The 14,386-nt window shown below is 41.7% G+C and overlaps 1 protein-coding gene and 1 pseudogene across 1 annotated transcript; both read right to left on the bottom strand.

Moving 5' to 3' along the window:
• Nucleotides 1-3,840: 3,840 nt before the first annotated feature.
• Nucleotides 3,841-7,201, bottom strand: LOC115661597 (uncharacterized; annotated as a pseudogene).
• Nucleotides 7,202-12,185: 4,984 nt separating this feature from the next.
• LOC115661599 (annexin-like protein RJ4) lies at nt 12,186-13,975 on the bottom strand. The gene is made up of 5 exons (XM_056313384.1): nt 13,798-13,975; nt 13,221-13,357; nt 12,879-12,934; nt 12,471-12,561; nt 12,186-12,416 (listed from the first exon to the last, which is right to left on the bottom strand). The coding sequence occupies exons 1-5, from the start codon at nt 13,973-13,975 to the stop codon at nt 12,186-12,188; spliced, it is 693 nt and encodes a 230-aa protein (XP_056169359.1).
• Between the last annotated feature and the right edge of the window lie 411 nt (nt 13,976-14,386).

The raw sequence follows: 14,386 nt of genomic DNA, 5'->3' as shown, positions 1-14,386 counted from the left end.
TGCTCCCTCATCTACCTAATGCTGTGAATTCATAGACAATTATTGTAAGGAACAAGTCCATTGCATATCAATTCATTCACATTCACTGCAGATTCGATGACCCTGCATCAAGTAGGTGCCATAGATATTGAACTATGCTCAGCAAGAATACCTCAAGCTGATCTGAAACCGATCAGTCTCATAAACAATACGTTCCAGTCAAAAGATTCTACCTTCCGTATTTGTAAGAATAAGAGGTAGAAGGCTGCAGTCCCGTCATCACGGCTGAATGAATGTAACCGGGGTCATGCCAACCGAAATCTTTGGCAGGACTAGGTAGCACATTACCTGTCGAAAAATAGACCAACAAAACTATATTCAATGAAGAATGAGTTTTAATGAGGCCTTCGATTGTTTTGCGTGACAAGGAAGTCCTAGTGCATTTACAGATTTTTCAAGGAAGGGTTTGAGGTTAACTCACTGCACATATCATCTTGTGAGAATGTACTAACTTCGGAAGTTTGTGATTTCCCATCTCCATATTGCACCTCTTGGGGTTCCTTGTCTCCACTAACCCATGTAATCGTCATCTGCAGATTAAAGCATGTTTGATTACCATTCACAATCTGCATTGCTTTCTAGTGTTTTATGTAAAGAGTATCCCACGCTCAGCCGCAGTGTGTCCTGCAGGCATGGTACCGCGACCGGGAAAATTACCAAAAAAGTCCTCAACCTATTGCATTTGTGCCAATTCAGTCCTAAACCTTTCAATTTGGCCAATTCAGTCCTAAACCTTTTACAAACCAGCCAATTCAGTCCTTTTGGCTAGCCAGCGCTGACGTGGCCGCAGGCCGGCTGACGTGGCGCCGGCCGGCATCCACGTGGCAATATCTAGCATTACTCCAATTAAAGTTACATATAGAATGTCTCCATTTGACTAATAGAAAACCAACTACGAGAAGTATCTTCATTATTTTCCTGTATTCAACAAAGTTTAGTTTTTTCATGGGCAATGGAAAAAGTACATACTTAAATTCCGTAAAAAGGTTACCTCAATTACTGAAGGACAGTTTTATAAGTCAATTACTTATTTGATAAATGAAAATAACAATGATAAAAGAATTCGATAAAGAACTTTGCAAAACATCTGAACCAGAACCGAATCGACTTTATTGATTGAAACTTTAGCAGATTACAGAACAAAAGACTCTTTTGATTCTCTCTTTTGAACCCAAAAAAGAGACACTTTGACAAAAGGAAAAATAAAAATAAAACGGAACTCCTATTTTTTCTCCGCTTCTTTCGGTGGATGAAGACTTGACGAGAATATTTCAAACCTTAAAAGCAACTACAACCATTAATGCTTGAGGTTGGATTGGTGTTTGTATATATTAAATAGATTTTATATGTATATTTGTTTTGTTGTAACTGGACATGTCCCCAACCAAATGAAATATGACATTGCTACGTGAACGCTATGGACTCCATGACGTGACTTTGTTGGTGGATCATGAGTGCTGAACCAAGTCTTGGCAAAAGGAGTTAGGCATATGCCATGTGATTTCTTTTTCAATTGCTTTTCTATTCGACCCCTGTTGATTCCACTATTTTCTCTAGAGCCCCTCGCTATTTTATGTTTCTATTACTATCATTCATCAAGAAGAAGGTAGAGAGATAAGCCATCAACGAGGTATGATACAAGGGTAGATAAATTACCTTGACAGGATAGTGGCATAGAAGAGGAAGATCACTGAGATCACCGGTCTCTACATACAGAGCCTTGTTCAGTGGACAATCCGAGACGCTGCAACCCAAAAGAAAACACAAGGAGAAGAAGGAACTTGAATGAGTAACCATTCACGCGTACTGATATGTTTCAAAGAACTAGAGATCAGGATGATTCGTACTCGGCATCCAATGGAGAAATCATGGCAACCCAATCGGAGTCTGCTGGAACCAGGACCCCAGTTACGTTAACCGTGAGATACTCCTCATTCCCGATGGCAGTGTCGCCACTGACATTGATTTGGAGATACGGGTTCGGGTTGCTGCACTTGAGAATTCGCCTTCTGTTCAGCAACCGGAACTCGGATATGGCGGTGTAGTTGAGATGCTGGAGCGCTGAGTCAACCACCAACGGGTGCAAGTTCGACAGTGACAACGATGATGAGGACGAACAAGAAAAAGAAGAAAAGCAAGTCAAAAGTATGATGGAAATAGAAAAGATTGCGAGTTGTGTGGGAATGTGGAGCTCCATATTGGAGAAGCAAAATGCTTTGGATGGATGAAACCGAAGGCTTTCTTTGTATACTCACAAGAAAGAGAGGTGTGGTTCAGTATAAAGCGAGCGAAAGAGAGAGAGAGAGGGAATGTGTTTGAAGGACCGAGGCGTGAGTTGGATGTTTAGGATCCAATACCTATGGATGTACATCAAATATGTATATGGTTTTTATGGAGGAGGAGGGTATTATCTACCTTAAAGAATAAAAAAACAATGAACAGGGTACTATGTTTCTTGACGTCAACATACGTAGAGTTGCTGATACTCCAGATGCTGCTAGCTGTCTGTTACCCATGTCATGTTCCTTGTCTATCTTGTGTTGCACATTTTCATGCACATGCAATAAACATCTACGCAAAACCAGATAACGACCTGACGGGCTTTGCAAAAAGTTCATCACTCGTTGGAGATCGTTTCCACTAGGAGTGAGTTTAGTTGCTTCCAAAAGTTCAGGTCAGAGGTCAGGTTTTTGTTAGCTTCGTCCAATGTGAACTGGATCTGCTTCCAGTAGCAACCTATTGATGATGAGTTTGCCTTCGTGGTCGATGTTTTGCGGGTTGGGATGGTGTCAAAGTCAAATCACACGATGAGGGTTAGTATGAATGCACGAGCGGCCTGCAGTAAATGCAGTTGGCCGCATAATAAGAAATGGATATTTCCCTTCAGATGCTCTTGGAAATATGGGTGCCGGTTCAATTTTAATTAAGGAATAAGAGCAGGATGGAAAGAGGATACTCTCTTGAAAGCGATACATCAGTTATATTATTTGCTGTTCAAAGTGTGACATCTGTTTAATACGTGTTCAACTAGGCGATTTCGGCTGCCGCCAATACCATTTATTCGTGCAAACCTGCTGTCACACGCCTCATCTCCAATAGGTCCCCATCAGACTCGGGCTTGCTCTAGTAGACTATGTTGTGATGTGCTACTCCTAATTGTGGATACAACGGGTGTTTTGGCTTGCGATATTTCAATCTGCCACATATTGACTTAGAAAGATTCATGAGTTAGAATTGGTAATGAAATTAGAATAATTTCTTGATTAGCAAAACTTACAATTTTGGTCATTGTATCAGCTTTCACTCGCTTCTCCCTATGGGTGCTTGCGAAATGCTACGTAAAAATCGTAAGTGCTTTTCTATAGGATTGTCCGTTTTGTCGCAGCACTTAAGAAGCCCCCTGTAACTCTACGCGAGTCGATTTGCTTCCTAACTTCCGAGGGGGAATGCAAGTATGTGCCTGAAAATGTTAGGAATAAACAGAAGTGCGTGCATGTTGGGCTGCTGATCGATTTTGACTAGATTAGAAAACCAATCAGTTTTGTTCTCAGTCAGAGGTCTTGTGATATGTTATTCATTACCAGCAGCCAGACATCAGTAAATTATTGATTGTCGGCCTTTTTCTTGTAAAAAATAGCGTAAGCCTGAAAAGGATGGAGTGGACCATTAGTCTATTTATATACTTCTTCCGTTAGCAAACCTCTTCTCGTCCTCCTGATTGTCACAAATCTGCATCCTGGGAACATTATGCTCAGTATATAACTCGATAAATCAGCTACAACTTTCAGAGTACTCATCACGTGGTTGCACTGTCTCAGAATCTTCATGTAACTTTAAGCATCCATGGGAAAAGGTACCACTGTTTATCGTCTTAAATACTACTGTGACAGACAAATTTCTCAGCAAGAAGTGCTTCCCAATTCTTTATATATAACTCCAGAGAGGTTGGTGAGAACAGTAACCCAGGTGGAAATAACAACTTGGATGATTAATCTACATTGGAATTCCAAAACAAGAAAAGGGGAAAAGAGAAACAAAAGGGTAGCCATATATCTTCATGGACTATGATCCTCTTTGGACAGCAATAAATAGCACAACAAAAATGGGTGACAGAAGAAAGACAATGTACGGAAAGGCTTGAGAAAGTGCACCTTCTTCGGGTTCTTCATCCTTGTCAAGAGGATAGTTGCTTTTGTCTTCAATAAAGGCCTCGAAGTAGTTTTGGTAGCCTATGCTCTCTGCAGAGAGCTTTGAGATTCTTACCTTCATCATCTCCATGGCCTGAAGAGTATTGGCATCACAACCATCATTTTAGATGCTCTTTAGCTAGAAATGGCCTACATATTTACTGTGACGTACTTTACAACTTCTTTGACATCACATCTACAATTACCTGGAAGCTGAACATGAATTGCATGGCTCTCTTGTTGACTTTAGCATTTGGATGAGATTGAAGCTTCTCGTACATCATACGAGCCTCATTTGGTCTGCCAATCATGTCCAGCACATCGTTATTTTCAAGCATGGGACAGAAAAGGAATGCAAAGCCTCTAGGCCTAGTATGGCAGTGGAGAGGGGATGCAAGAACGGAGTCACAGAAGCAACTCTAATTCCGAGAGATCCTAATATTACCCTGCCTGAGCTTCATTAAGATTGTTATTATTAGGAGTTAACTTATGAAAACATGTAATTACCTGGAAAGTGAATCCTGGCAAATGGACCACTGCAATGCAGCTAATCCATGAAGTTCACTCTGCACATACATATAATTAGGAGATCAAACTATGAAACAAAACATAATGGGCAAACAACCATTGCAATGAAGCACAAGTAATAATTAGCCCACAAACAAAAAGCAGGGTTACCTCAATTGGCAGCTTATTCATGATCTCTTCATAAAATGGTAAAGCTTCCTTAAGTTTTCCAACATCCATCAGAGAGTCACCATCCTTCAAAGCCTTCAACAGCGAACAATTCAATGACTTTAAATCTACAGTAAAAATTGTCTCGTAAATCTCTACAAAAGGCAAAGAAAGAAAAACAATAGGACAAAGGGCTAAGTCCATCCTACAAAAGTATCAGTTATACCCCATATCCCACATAATTTAACTAGGTAGGTACCTTCTCACACTCAGAGTTCAACTTTGCATCTATATTTAAGCCCATTTTTCTCTTGTAAGCAGCAACAAGTTCTCTAGTACGTGCATCTTTAGCAGCCCTATCTTCAGCTGTTTCCAGCAAATCCCCTGGACAAATGGTCCTTCCACCTCCAAACTGAACAATAAAAATAACAACAAAAAAAGCTTAGCCTGACATTTGATTCATTGGAAGACGCCAGAGAGATAGCACAGAAAATTGCATATCCATGATATATAAGTTTTCTCATCTGTATGTACAAAAAACAGAGGTTCTTCTTAAACCGTTCCTCAAACGTTCATCTAGCTTAACATATAAACGCCAGACTAGCTCATAATCATATGCTCAAAAAGACAAACCAACCCCCCACCCCACCTTCACTTTGTTGTGTAAGTTTCCACAGCAATCTTCTAAAGACCAACCAACTAGATAACAAGTCCAGTCAAAGCATATGAAAATTTCAGAGGGCCAAATATCCTAACAAGAGAAGCAACATTTCACATGATAAAAAGATAAAAGATCATCTTCATGGGAGAAATTTAAAAATGCCAGCAGAACTTATGTTGCACTTGTCTCCCAATCTGGCAAAGTCTATCACCTCAGTACAGTCAATAATTCTGCTTAACATGAAAGGGTAATAACATTTGTTTGGTATAAAAAAATTAAGGAAATTGAAAAGATATGCTGAAATTTATCACATGATAGGAACTTCATGTCCTATTTCTATGATAATACCCAGATCGAAGACAAGATAGTAGGTGTGCCATCCCATTAGCATGCAATAGCAGGAACAAAACCATTTTTCACTCAAAATCTGTTATGCTTCAAGCCAAACTTGTAGGGACAATTGGAATGTAAACTAGTGCTGCCTTCGAGGAATGACTATCTTGGGGGGAAATTAATAAGCATGTGTAGCCATATTTGTTCTGCTATCAAATTGCTCAAAAGCTTTACAAGAACAAACTGCAACAGCAGAAGGGGGAAAAAGAATCAACTTCGATATCAAAAGAGAATTCTCTCAGTAACTAGCTTACCGTCTTGGATATGTTGTTTGGTCTAGGGAAGACACCCCAAGTCAAAACTTTGGGTATGTAAAGATCCGAATTATCTTCTTGGGGTGGCGCGACCGCAGGATTCGCCGCCGTCGCGTTGTCGAATTTGGTGGTGTCCCCGAGAATGATTTCCACCTCAGGTATGTCCCCTTCTGGAAAAGGGCCACTCGCCGGGATTAAACCAGGCGGGAGTCCCCTGGTCCTTTTCTTGTCCGCAAAGTCGAGCCCCACAAAGTCGATGCTCGAAACCACCAGCTACTGTCCCTCATTCGTTTTTAACTCCGAATTTGCTTTACCAATTTTCCCTCCGTTTTTACCTTTCAAGCCTAATTTTAACAAAACGGCCAACTCTCTCAGCTCCATGAAAACTGCAAAAGCAAGAACTTTACACATGGCGACCCACATCATCCCTCTGCAACGTCAAGCGTTCAGCAAATGCAAGAAGATCGATGAGAATCATCCGCCCACTGTTTCTGTTGAATGCTTAACAATCTTTCAAATTCACATTCTTTGCTAATATATTACAAGAAGAGGAACAAAATCGCCCTCCCATTCCACTCCGCATATCATCTCATCATCCACAGTCATAATCAGCTAAAATCTAACCACCAAGAAAGAGAAAGAAAAGCTTCCCACAACACATTACTTACCTGAATTAGCGTCTCTTTCCAAGACATACTCTTTTGCCTTGGCCATTGCGATCTTACCGGTATAGGCTGAATCGTCGCGACTATTATTCGCATGCTCCCGACCACACTCGCCTCAAAATCACCCTCCGGCTTCGATTGCAGCGACTTCCTGTACGCCCTGGCTTTCTCAAAGGCGAGCTTCACAGGGTCCACAGGAGCCGCGGATTCAGAGGGAGATTCGGAACCGAGTGGATTCGGAGAGGAAGAAGTGACGCTGAGCAAGAACGGCTTCGGAAGATGAGATCTTTTCGGCGATTTGATGAGAAGCCATGGCCATTTTGGGTTTCATAGGGAGTGGCAGATTGACGGTTGTTAATGGCGGGAGGGGAGCCATTACTGGACAGTGGGTAGTTTGATATTGTCTTTTTCAACCGCTTCTACGCCCGTTTGTGGGAATTTCACTTTCACGGGGAAAATTTTATAAAAATAAAGGGGTTAATATCACGAAATACTCTAAATTGGTACATTTATGATAAATTTACTCTAAATTATTCTTTTGACCACAAAAAACCTCAAACTAGTACACCTGTGATAATTTTATCCTGAACTAATTTTTTGATCACGAAAAACCCTAAACTGATACACATATGACAATTTTACCCCGAATTAATTTTTTTACGACCAAAAATCCAAAACTGGCACACCTGTGACAAATTTACCCTCTGTTAGTTTACGTTACATTTTACTATCAAATTGCCGAGTTTGATAACACGAGATAGTTGACGGGTGTACCAGTTTGGCGTTTTACCCCTCTGTTTGTCATAAGTTTATCAATTTGTGACTTTTCGTGATATTAATCCAATTTAATAGACACTAACGGAAGGTAAATTTGTCACAAATGTATCAGTTTAGGGTTTTTAGTGGACAAAAAATTAGTTTGGACTAAAATTGTCACAGGTATACCGATTTGGGATTTTTTATGGTAAAAAAATTAGTTCGGGATAAAATTAACACAAGTGTACCATTGTGGGATTTTTGGTGGTCAAAAAAATAGTTCGGAGTAAATTTGTCATAGGTGTACCAGTTTAGAGTTTTTAGTGATCAAAAAATTAGTTCGAGGTAAAATTATCATAGATATACTAATTTGAGGTTTTTCGTGGTATTAACCCAAAATAAAATCTTAAGTTTTGACCTACGAGACACTTATATCCCGTCACAGCTCCATCCATAATGGCAATTAAAGTTCTGGCGTAGCAACATACGTGAACAGGAAAAAGTCTAATGGGAGATATCTTTGAGTTGTTGGGACAAGTTTCGAATATTGATGAGAGGGAGAAAAAAGTCATATAGGAAAAAGTCGAAGATTTTTTGTGGGATCATCACTAGATACTAGAGGTGATCGGTTCCAGGGTGGGTTGGGTCCAGACCTGGAACCTGAAACCAACCCTGTTATAATCGGTTCCCAATTTATAGAACCTGAAACCGACCCTGTTTTACTTGGACCCTGTTTTGGAACCGACCCTGTTTTTCCGATCCGTTTCAGGGTCTACCCGAGAACCTGTTTTTTTTTTTCCTTTTTTCTGGTTTCATTTTTTTCAGGGCGTAGTTCATTGCCAGGGGTAATTCAGTCGAACAGGTGATGTGCGAGAGATGGAAAGAGAAGCGAAGGGCATATAGAGGCAGCCGGATCAATCAAGCAGTGAGAGACAACAACAATTGGAACAAGAGGCCGAGATGCGAAGCAAGAAGAGAAGGGATGAACAATCGTATATCATCTTACTCGGGACAAGTGCGCGCGCCTGAAGAGAATCGACAGACAGTTGAAACTTGAAATGACATCACTTTCTCTCCTTATCAAAAATTTCCAGAATCCTAATCAAGAATAATCCCCTCAACTCCAAACACCAACTAATTTTGATCAATATCGATTGCACCAAGCATGCATTGCTTCACGTGATTGAGACTACGATCAAAAAGGGCACACGCCAAATCTAAAGATCAATCATTTCCAAACTCCAATTCAAGAAAATCGCTTCAAAACCCGAGCTCCACTTTACCTGATCGTGACAAAAAAAATGCTCAAAAGCTGTGGCGGCAGGCGGCGGGGGCGAAGAGCAACGGTTACTCAGCAACAGTTCGGCAAAGCTCTCGGCAATTCGGCGCGGCCACCCAGCGACGGCTCGGGACAGCTCCTCGCGGCAACGAGCCAAAGCAGATTGGGCGAAAGACCAACGGCGGCGGCGGCTCCGGCTCCGCGAGAGGGGCAGAGCGTTGGTCCCGGGCAGAAGAAACGGCCGGCAAGCCCCGGCCCGCTCGGATCGGGAATCGGCGGGGACGCGGGGGGAAGCCGGACCAACGATCGGCGGCCGGGCGAAGATCAAGGGAGCCGAACCCGGACCGCGCCAAGGCGGCGGCGGCGAGCGGCGGCGGCGGCGGCGGCGGGGGGTAGTGGCTGGCGGGTGATGGGTTTGGGCGGGGGTGCAGCGAAATTGGCTGGAGAGGAGGGGAGTGGGGTCTGGCGATGGCGTTGTGTGGATGGAGTGAAGGGATGCTGGTGAGAGCCGGACGGGGGAAGCGAACGTGATCTTGCGGCGAAGAGAGAACTGAGACAGAGGAGCGGCGAAGAGAGAAGTGATACAGGGGAGCGGCGAAGAGAGAAGAGAGGTAGGGCAATGTGATATTCATTTAGGGTTTTTTTTTTTACATTATCTTAAAAATCGGTTCTAAAACCGGTCCGGTTCGGTTTTTACTTGAAACCGAAAACCGGACCGGTTCTAACCGGTTCCAAAAAAATGGAACCGGTTCCCGAACCGGTTCTAACAAGAACCGGTTCCCGAACCGGTTCTAACAAGAACCGGTACCCGGACCTGTTTTTCGGGTGGGCCGGTCCGGTTTCCGGGTAAACCCGGTCCGGTTGCACACCCCTACTAGATACAGTAATACCAAGCTTCTCTTAGCTCAATGAATCCAATTGTCATTGTTTGTGAAAAAAGAGAAGTCGAATTCTTCTTAATTTGGAAAGCTTGATGTTACATGAAAGTAATAACAAAGTTCTCCGATCGAGGTTTGTGCAAGATTAGTCCGAGGCATTGCCTGACCTGACCGTAAGACAAAAGAATAGTTTTTTAACATATTTTCTCAAGAGGATGACTTTTTCGAGGAGCAAATTAATGAGACAAAAAATTTGAAATAACATCGATTTCTCACCCCCAAAAAAAAAATTAAACTCAAGACACTATTTAATAATAAAAAAATTACAAAAATAATCTCAAACAATTAACTATGTAATACGAGAGAACAATAATTTAAGAGTCATCATCGCCTCCTTGATTTACCATCGTTTAGAAGATCAATCCATCTTCTTCATTTTTTGTTGGGAGCATCCCGACATGTTTGGGAATCGATTTGAAATATCTCGAAAATTGCTCATCAAGAATACCTAATAGGAATGAGTCCTATTATGGTAAAACGCAGATAAGGAAAAAATCTAAATAAGAAGTCTTATTTAAAAGGGAAAATATCATCAAAAACCCCAAACTATGTCACTTGTGACAAATTTACCCTGAACTTTTTTTGTAACACAAAAAACTCCAAACTATGCCACTTGTGACACATTTACCCCACAATACTTTGGCCCAAGGGCATTTTCGTCTTTTTCCTTTTTCTGTTTTTTTTCCTTTATTCTCTCTTCCCTCCGCCATGGCCGGCGGAGGGAAGCCGGCGAGGGCGGCCCTTGCTGACGCTGGGGTTGGGCAAGGGCTACCCTCGTCGGATCTGGCGAGGGCAACCCTCGCCAATGTCGAGCAAGAGTCGCCCTCGCCCTACTCTGGCGAGGGCTGCCCTCGCCGAATCTGGCGAGGGCTGCCCTCGCCGAATCTGGCAAGGGTGACCCTTGCCCGAGTCCCTCGCCGGCGTCGGGCGAGGGCAGCCCTCGCCCAACCCCAACGCCGGCAAGGATCGCCTTCGCCAACTTTCCTCCGCCATGGCTGGCAGAGGAAAAACAGAAGAAAGGAAAAAAAAACAGAAAAAGGAAAAAGACGAAAATGCCCTTGGGCCAAAGTATTGTGAGGTAAATGTGTCACAAGTGGCATAGTTTTGGGTTTTTTGTGTCACAAAAAAAAGTTTAGGGTAAATTTGTCACAAGTGGTATAGTTTGGGGTTTTTTGTGGCATTTTCCATATTTAAAAAGAATACTATGATGGAATCAATTCTAATGATTGCCCAAAAATTCCAATAAATCGGGGAGATTTCTAATTGGGAGGTGATTTTCAATCAATTAGGAAGGATTCTTAACTTGAATGGAGATCTACCGCTATAAATAGAAGGGCTTGGGTGGAGGTTTCGGTGCGCACCTGAAAATATTCTAGATAAATCACAAGAGTCTTCAACAATATGCGTAAACACAAGAGATCTTGAGAGTTCATCAAGTGAAGATATGTTTTGTGACAATTGTGAGAATTTATTGTAAGAGAAACACCGTTAGGGTGTTAATTGTAATCATTTGATTATAGTGGAGCAGTTCTTGGATCAGCGTCCTGTGGTTTTTCTTATATTGGGTTTTCCACGTAAAAACTTCTAGTGTATCGTTCTTTTTTTTGTTATGCTATTTATGTTTTTTTTTTTTGCAAAGAGAATAAAGGGCAAGATCTTGCGCGATTCTGACAATTAGAATTCCGCAACGATCGATTGCGATCCAACTTAATTTACAACATTTTCTTGTTTGGGTATTGGCTTTTCTGGCTTTATTGGAGCTTCTCAAATCCACATTGCTTAAGAATGTTTATTCACAGCCAGCAGTAGCACCAAGGAAATCCCCCTTGCTAGCAATGCATAAGCAAGGGACACATTCATGTTATAGCTCAAACCACATCAAAACCTCAAGAACCACAATCTTTGTCCTCTATCTTCCACTCTCTGCAGAACTATATGGTCGGACATTGATCGGAGGCTAACCAAAGTTGTCGACTTTGCAGCTACTACTATCTGTTCTGTGGATGGTTGTTCGAATGTTTTGTGCAAAAGAAGATGAAAGCCAAACGTTGCAGAGCGACAAGAGTCGTGATTCTCATGGTATTCGACACTTTTGGTGTAACACCCATATCTCATTTGACGTAGTTCCATCCAAGTGATTGATCGATAAAGGAGTGCTTTCTATGGAAGAAGTGCTTGTGCAAAGACAAATGTCACATATAGAGATAGTTGAGACATGCCAAGTAACAAGCATTGTCGACATAAAAAGTCCCGGACGAAATCGTACAAAGCTCATAATAGTTAATAAGTTCATAGGATGAAAAGATCAATATGCGATATGGGAAAATAGTTAGGTTGATCACTCTTCCTTGCCCAGGAGAGTGATGAGCAAGAAGGCCTTGCAATTCCTTGAGGTGTCCCTGGCCACTGCTTGGTCAAGCGACACACTGCTTTTCTTGTAATACTCCTCCTTGATCTCCTTCAGTTCCTTCTGCGCCCTAGTCACGATCACGTGAATCAGTGCATCCTCATCCATCCCAGCCCTCTTGATTGCATTGCACAAGACCCGTGCTTGACATAATTGGTTAATCTACCTTATTAATACTACATTGCAAATATGCAATGTAACACAATTTGCTCTAACCTCTTCAAAGTACTTTTTGGGATCATTCAGGCACCGAACCGCCGTGCGCACTGCCACCAAGAAGTCATCGGGATGTTTCAGCCAGTATATTCTGAAACCAGACAATGTGAGAGAAATCAAATTCGAAACCCACCAGAAACACAAACACAATTGACAGTAATTTAAGTAGTAACATGAATTGGCGGGTCTTTTGCAAAAGAATTATTAGGAAAGTTGCTACATAAGTCATATATGAACGAACATATTCGGTACCTTAGTGATGGACTGCCCTGGTCATCTCGGTAGCGGTTGAAAATGGCCCTGAGCTAAGCCTTGCTCCTGGGCTCAAGATTCTTACGGCCTCTTCATTGTTAAAGGCCTCATCTTTTTATGGCAGTGTGAAGAACATCAGCCTCCCAGTTCGCCAACCTCACATTGATCTCTTCTCCTTCGTACCTATACACACTCACTAAACCAACCAAGAGCTGCATAACGAGAGCCAACATTAGATAATCTTTGAATTCACATTCCAAATCGCAAGTAAAAGCATAAAAGTATTAGATAATTTCTCGGTGGTACATTAACAATAACTACCTTGTCATTTTCTCATCTAGACCTAGTAAAGGCGAATTTGAATTCCATAATGGGTAACCTATTAGTACTAAGTTTTGTGCTCGCTTTATAACGTACCTATTGGATGTTGCCGGTGGTATGTGTGGGGACATCTTCTTCCAAGGAATGCTTGTAGCAAAGCTTGTAGGCCTTTATCACCTCCAAAAGCTCATCAGGGGAATGAATGCAAGAAATCTCTATGAGCACATGGTAATTAGGACTTGCTTTCTTTAGAGCCACATTTGCAAACACAGCCTCCCAATCAACCAGTCCGGTATCCAACGGTACACCGCTTTCTTCGAAATAGATGTCATGGAAACATATATCAAGAAAAAAATTTATCTTGAACCTCTATAGTCTAGAGAGTTCCCTCTACCTCCGTGGTAGTTGTCTAAACCCTAAACCCTATTTTGTCCTGGCCCTCTCCTTGAATCCACCGCCCATATACCTGTAGCTTAATCCAAATGGCTGTACATGAAATTTTGGTACATGTTTAATATAGACAATGGAGTATATGAAAATATTCAATGTTGAGTCCACGAACTAAATTGAATATCTACCAAAAATCCATAGACCATATTCAACAAATTAAAAGTTCATGAGCGACATTACATATTGAGCTAAGGTTCAGGGACCACATTGCACATTAAGTTAAAATTCATGTACCATTTGGGTCACCTACCGACCCCATTCCATATTTAGAGCCTCTACTATATAAACTCTAATGCGCACACACCGTCTTCCACGCCAAAATCGGTCAGTTCTCTTGCTAGTCTTGTGACATTGCCAAAAGCGTTTTCTTCACCATCATCATCATGTGGATCTGTATAGCTAGCTTTATATATACCATAAAAGAGGGAGACATATCGCTTGATGCGTACCCACGCCGGTTTATCTTTGACATTTTCACCCATCAAACCTAAGCCTCCTTTTGACAAATTCGAATCCACCACATCTCCATCCTCCCTTGAATTCTTTCCAACATTTAATCTCTAATCAATCCTCTTTTGCAAATAAAATCGTGTCTGTAACATTCTGAAATTCGACACATTTCAGGATTTATGAAATGAATATATATCTTCGATGCACTTTTAGTTAAATCTTACTCGGAATTGATCACTCTTGAGAAGACTAACCGTTAGGAAATGGCTAGCTAGGAATCAATTACGTGGACCTAAGAACTTGGCCATGGATCGATACTTCGACCATAAGGATTGACGAGGAGATATTTTGGGCCATTATAGGCCGATTCAAGGATGGTTATGGAACAATTCGCAAATGTTGTATATAATTGGATCGTGGGTGATTCCGCTTGACCATTGTAT

Source organism: Syzygium oleosum, unplaced genomic scaffold (genome assembly GCF_021117445.2).
Source record: "Syzygium oleosum isolate NSW1041296 unplaced genomic scaffold, Sole_v2.1 Sole_v2.07, whole genome shotgun sequence".
NCBI lineage: Eukaryota > Viridiplantae > Streptophyta > Magnoliopsida > Myrtales > Myrtaceae > Syzygium > Syzygium oleosum.
The sequence above is the reverse complement of the archived record's forward strand: the minus strand, read 5'-3'. Positions and strand labels throughout refer to the sequence as shown.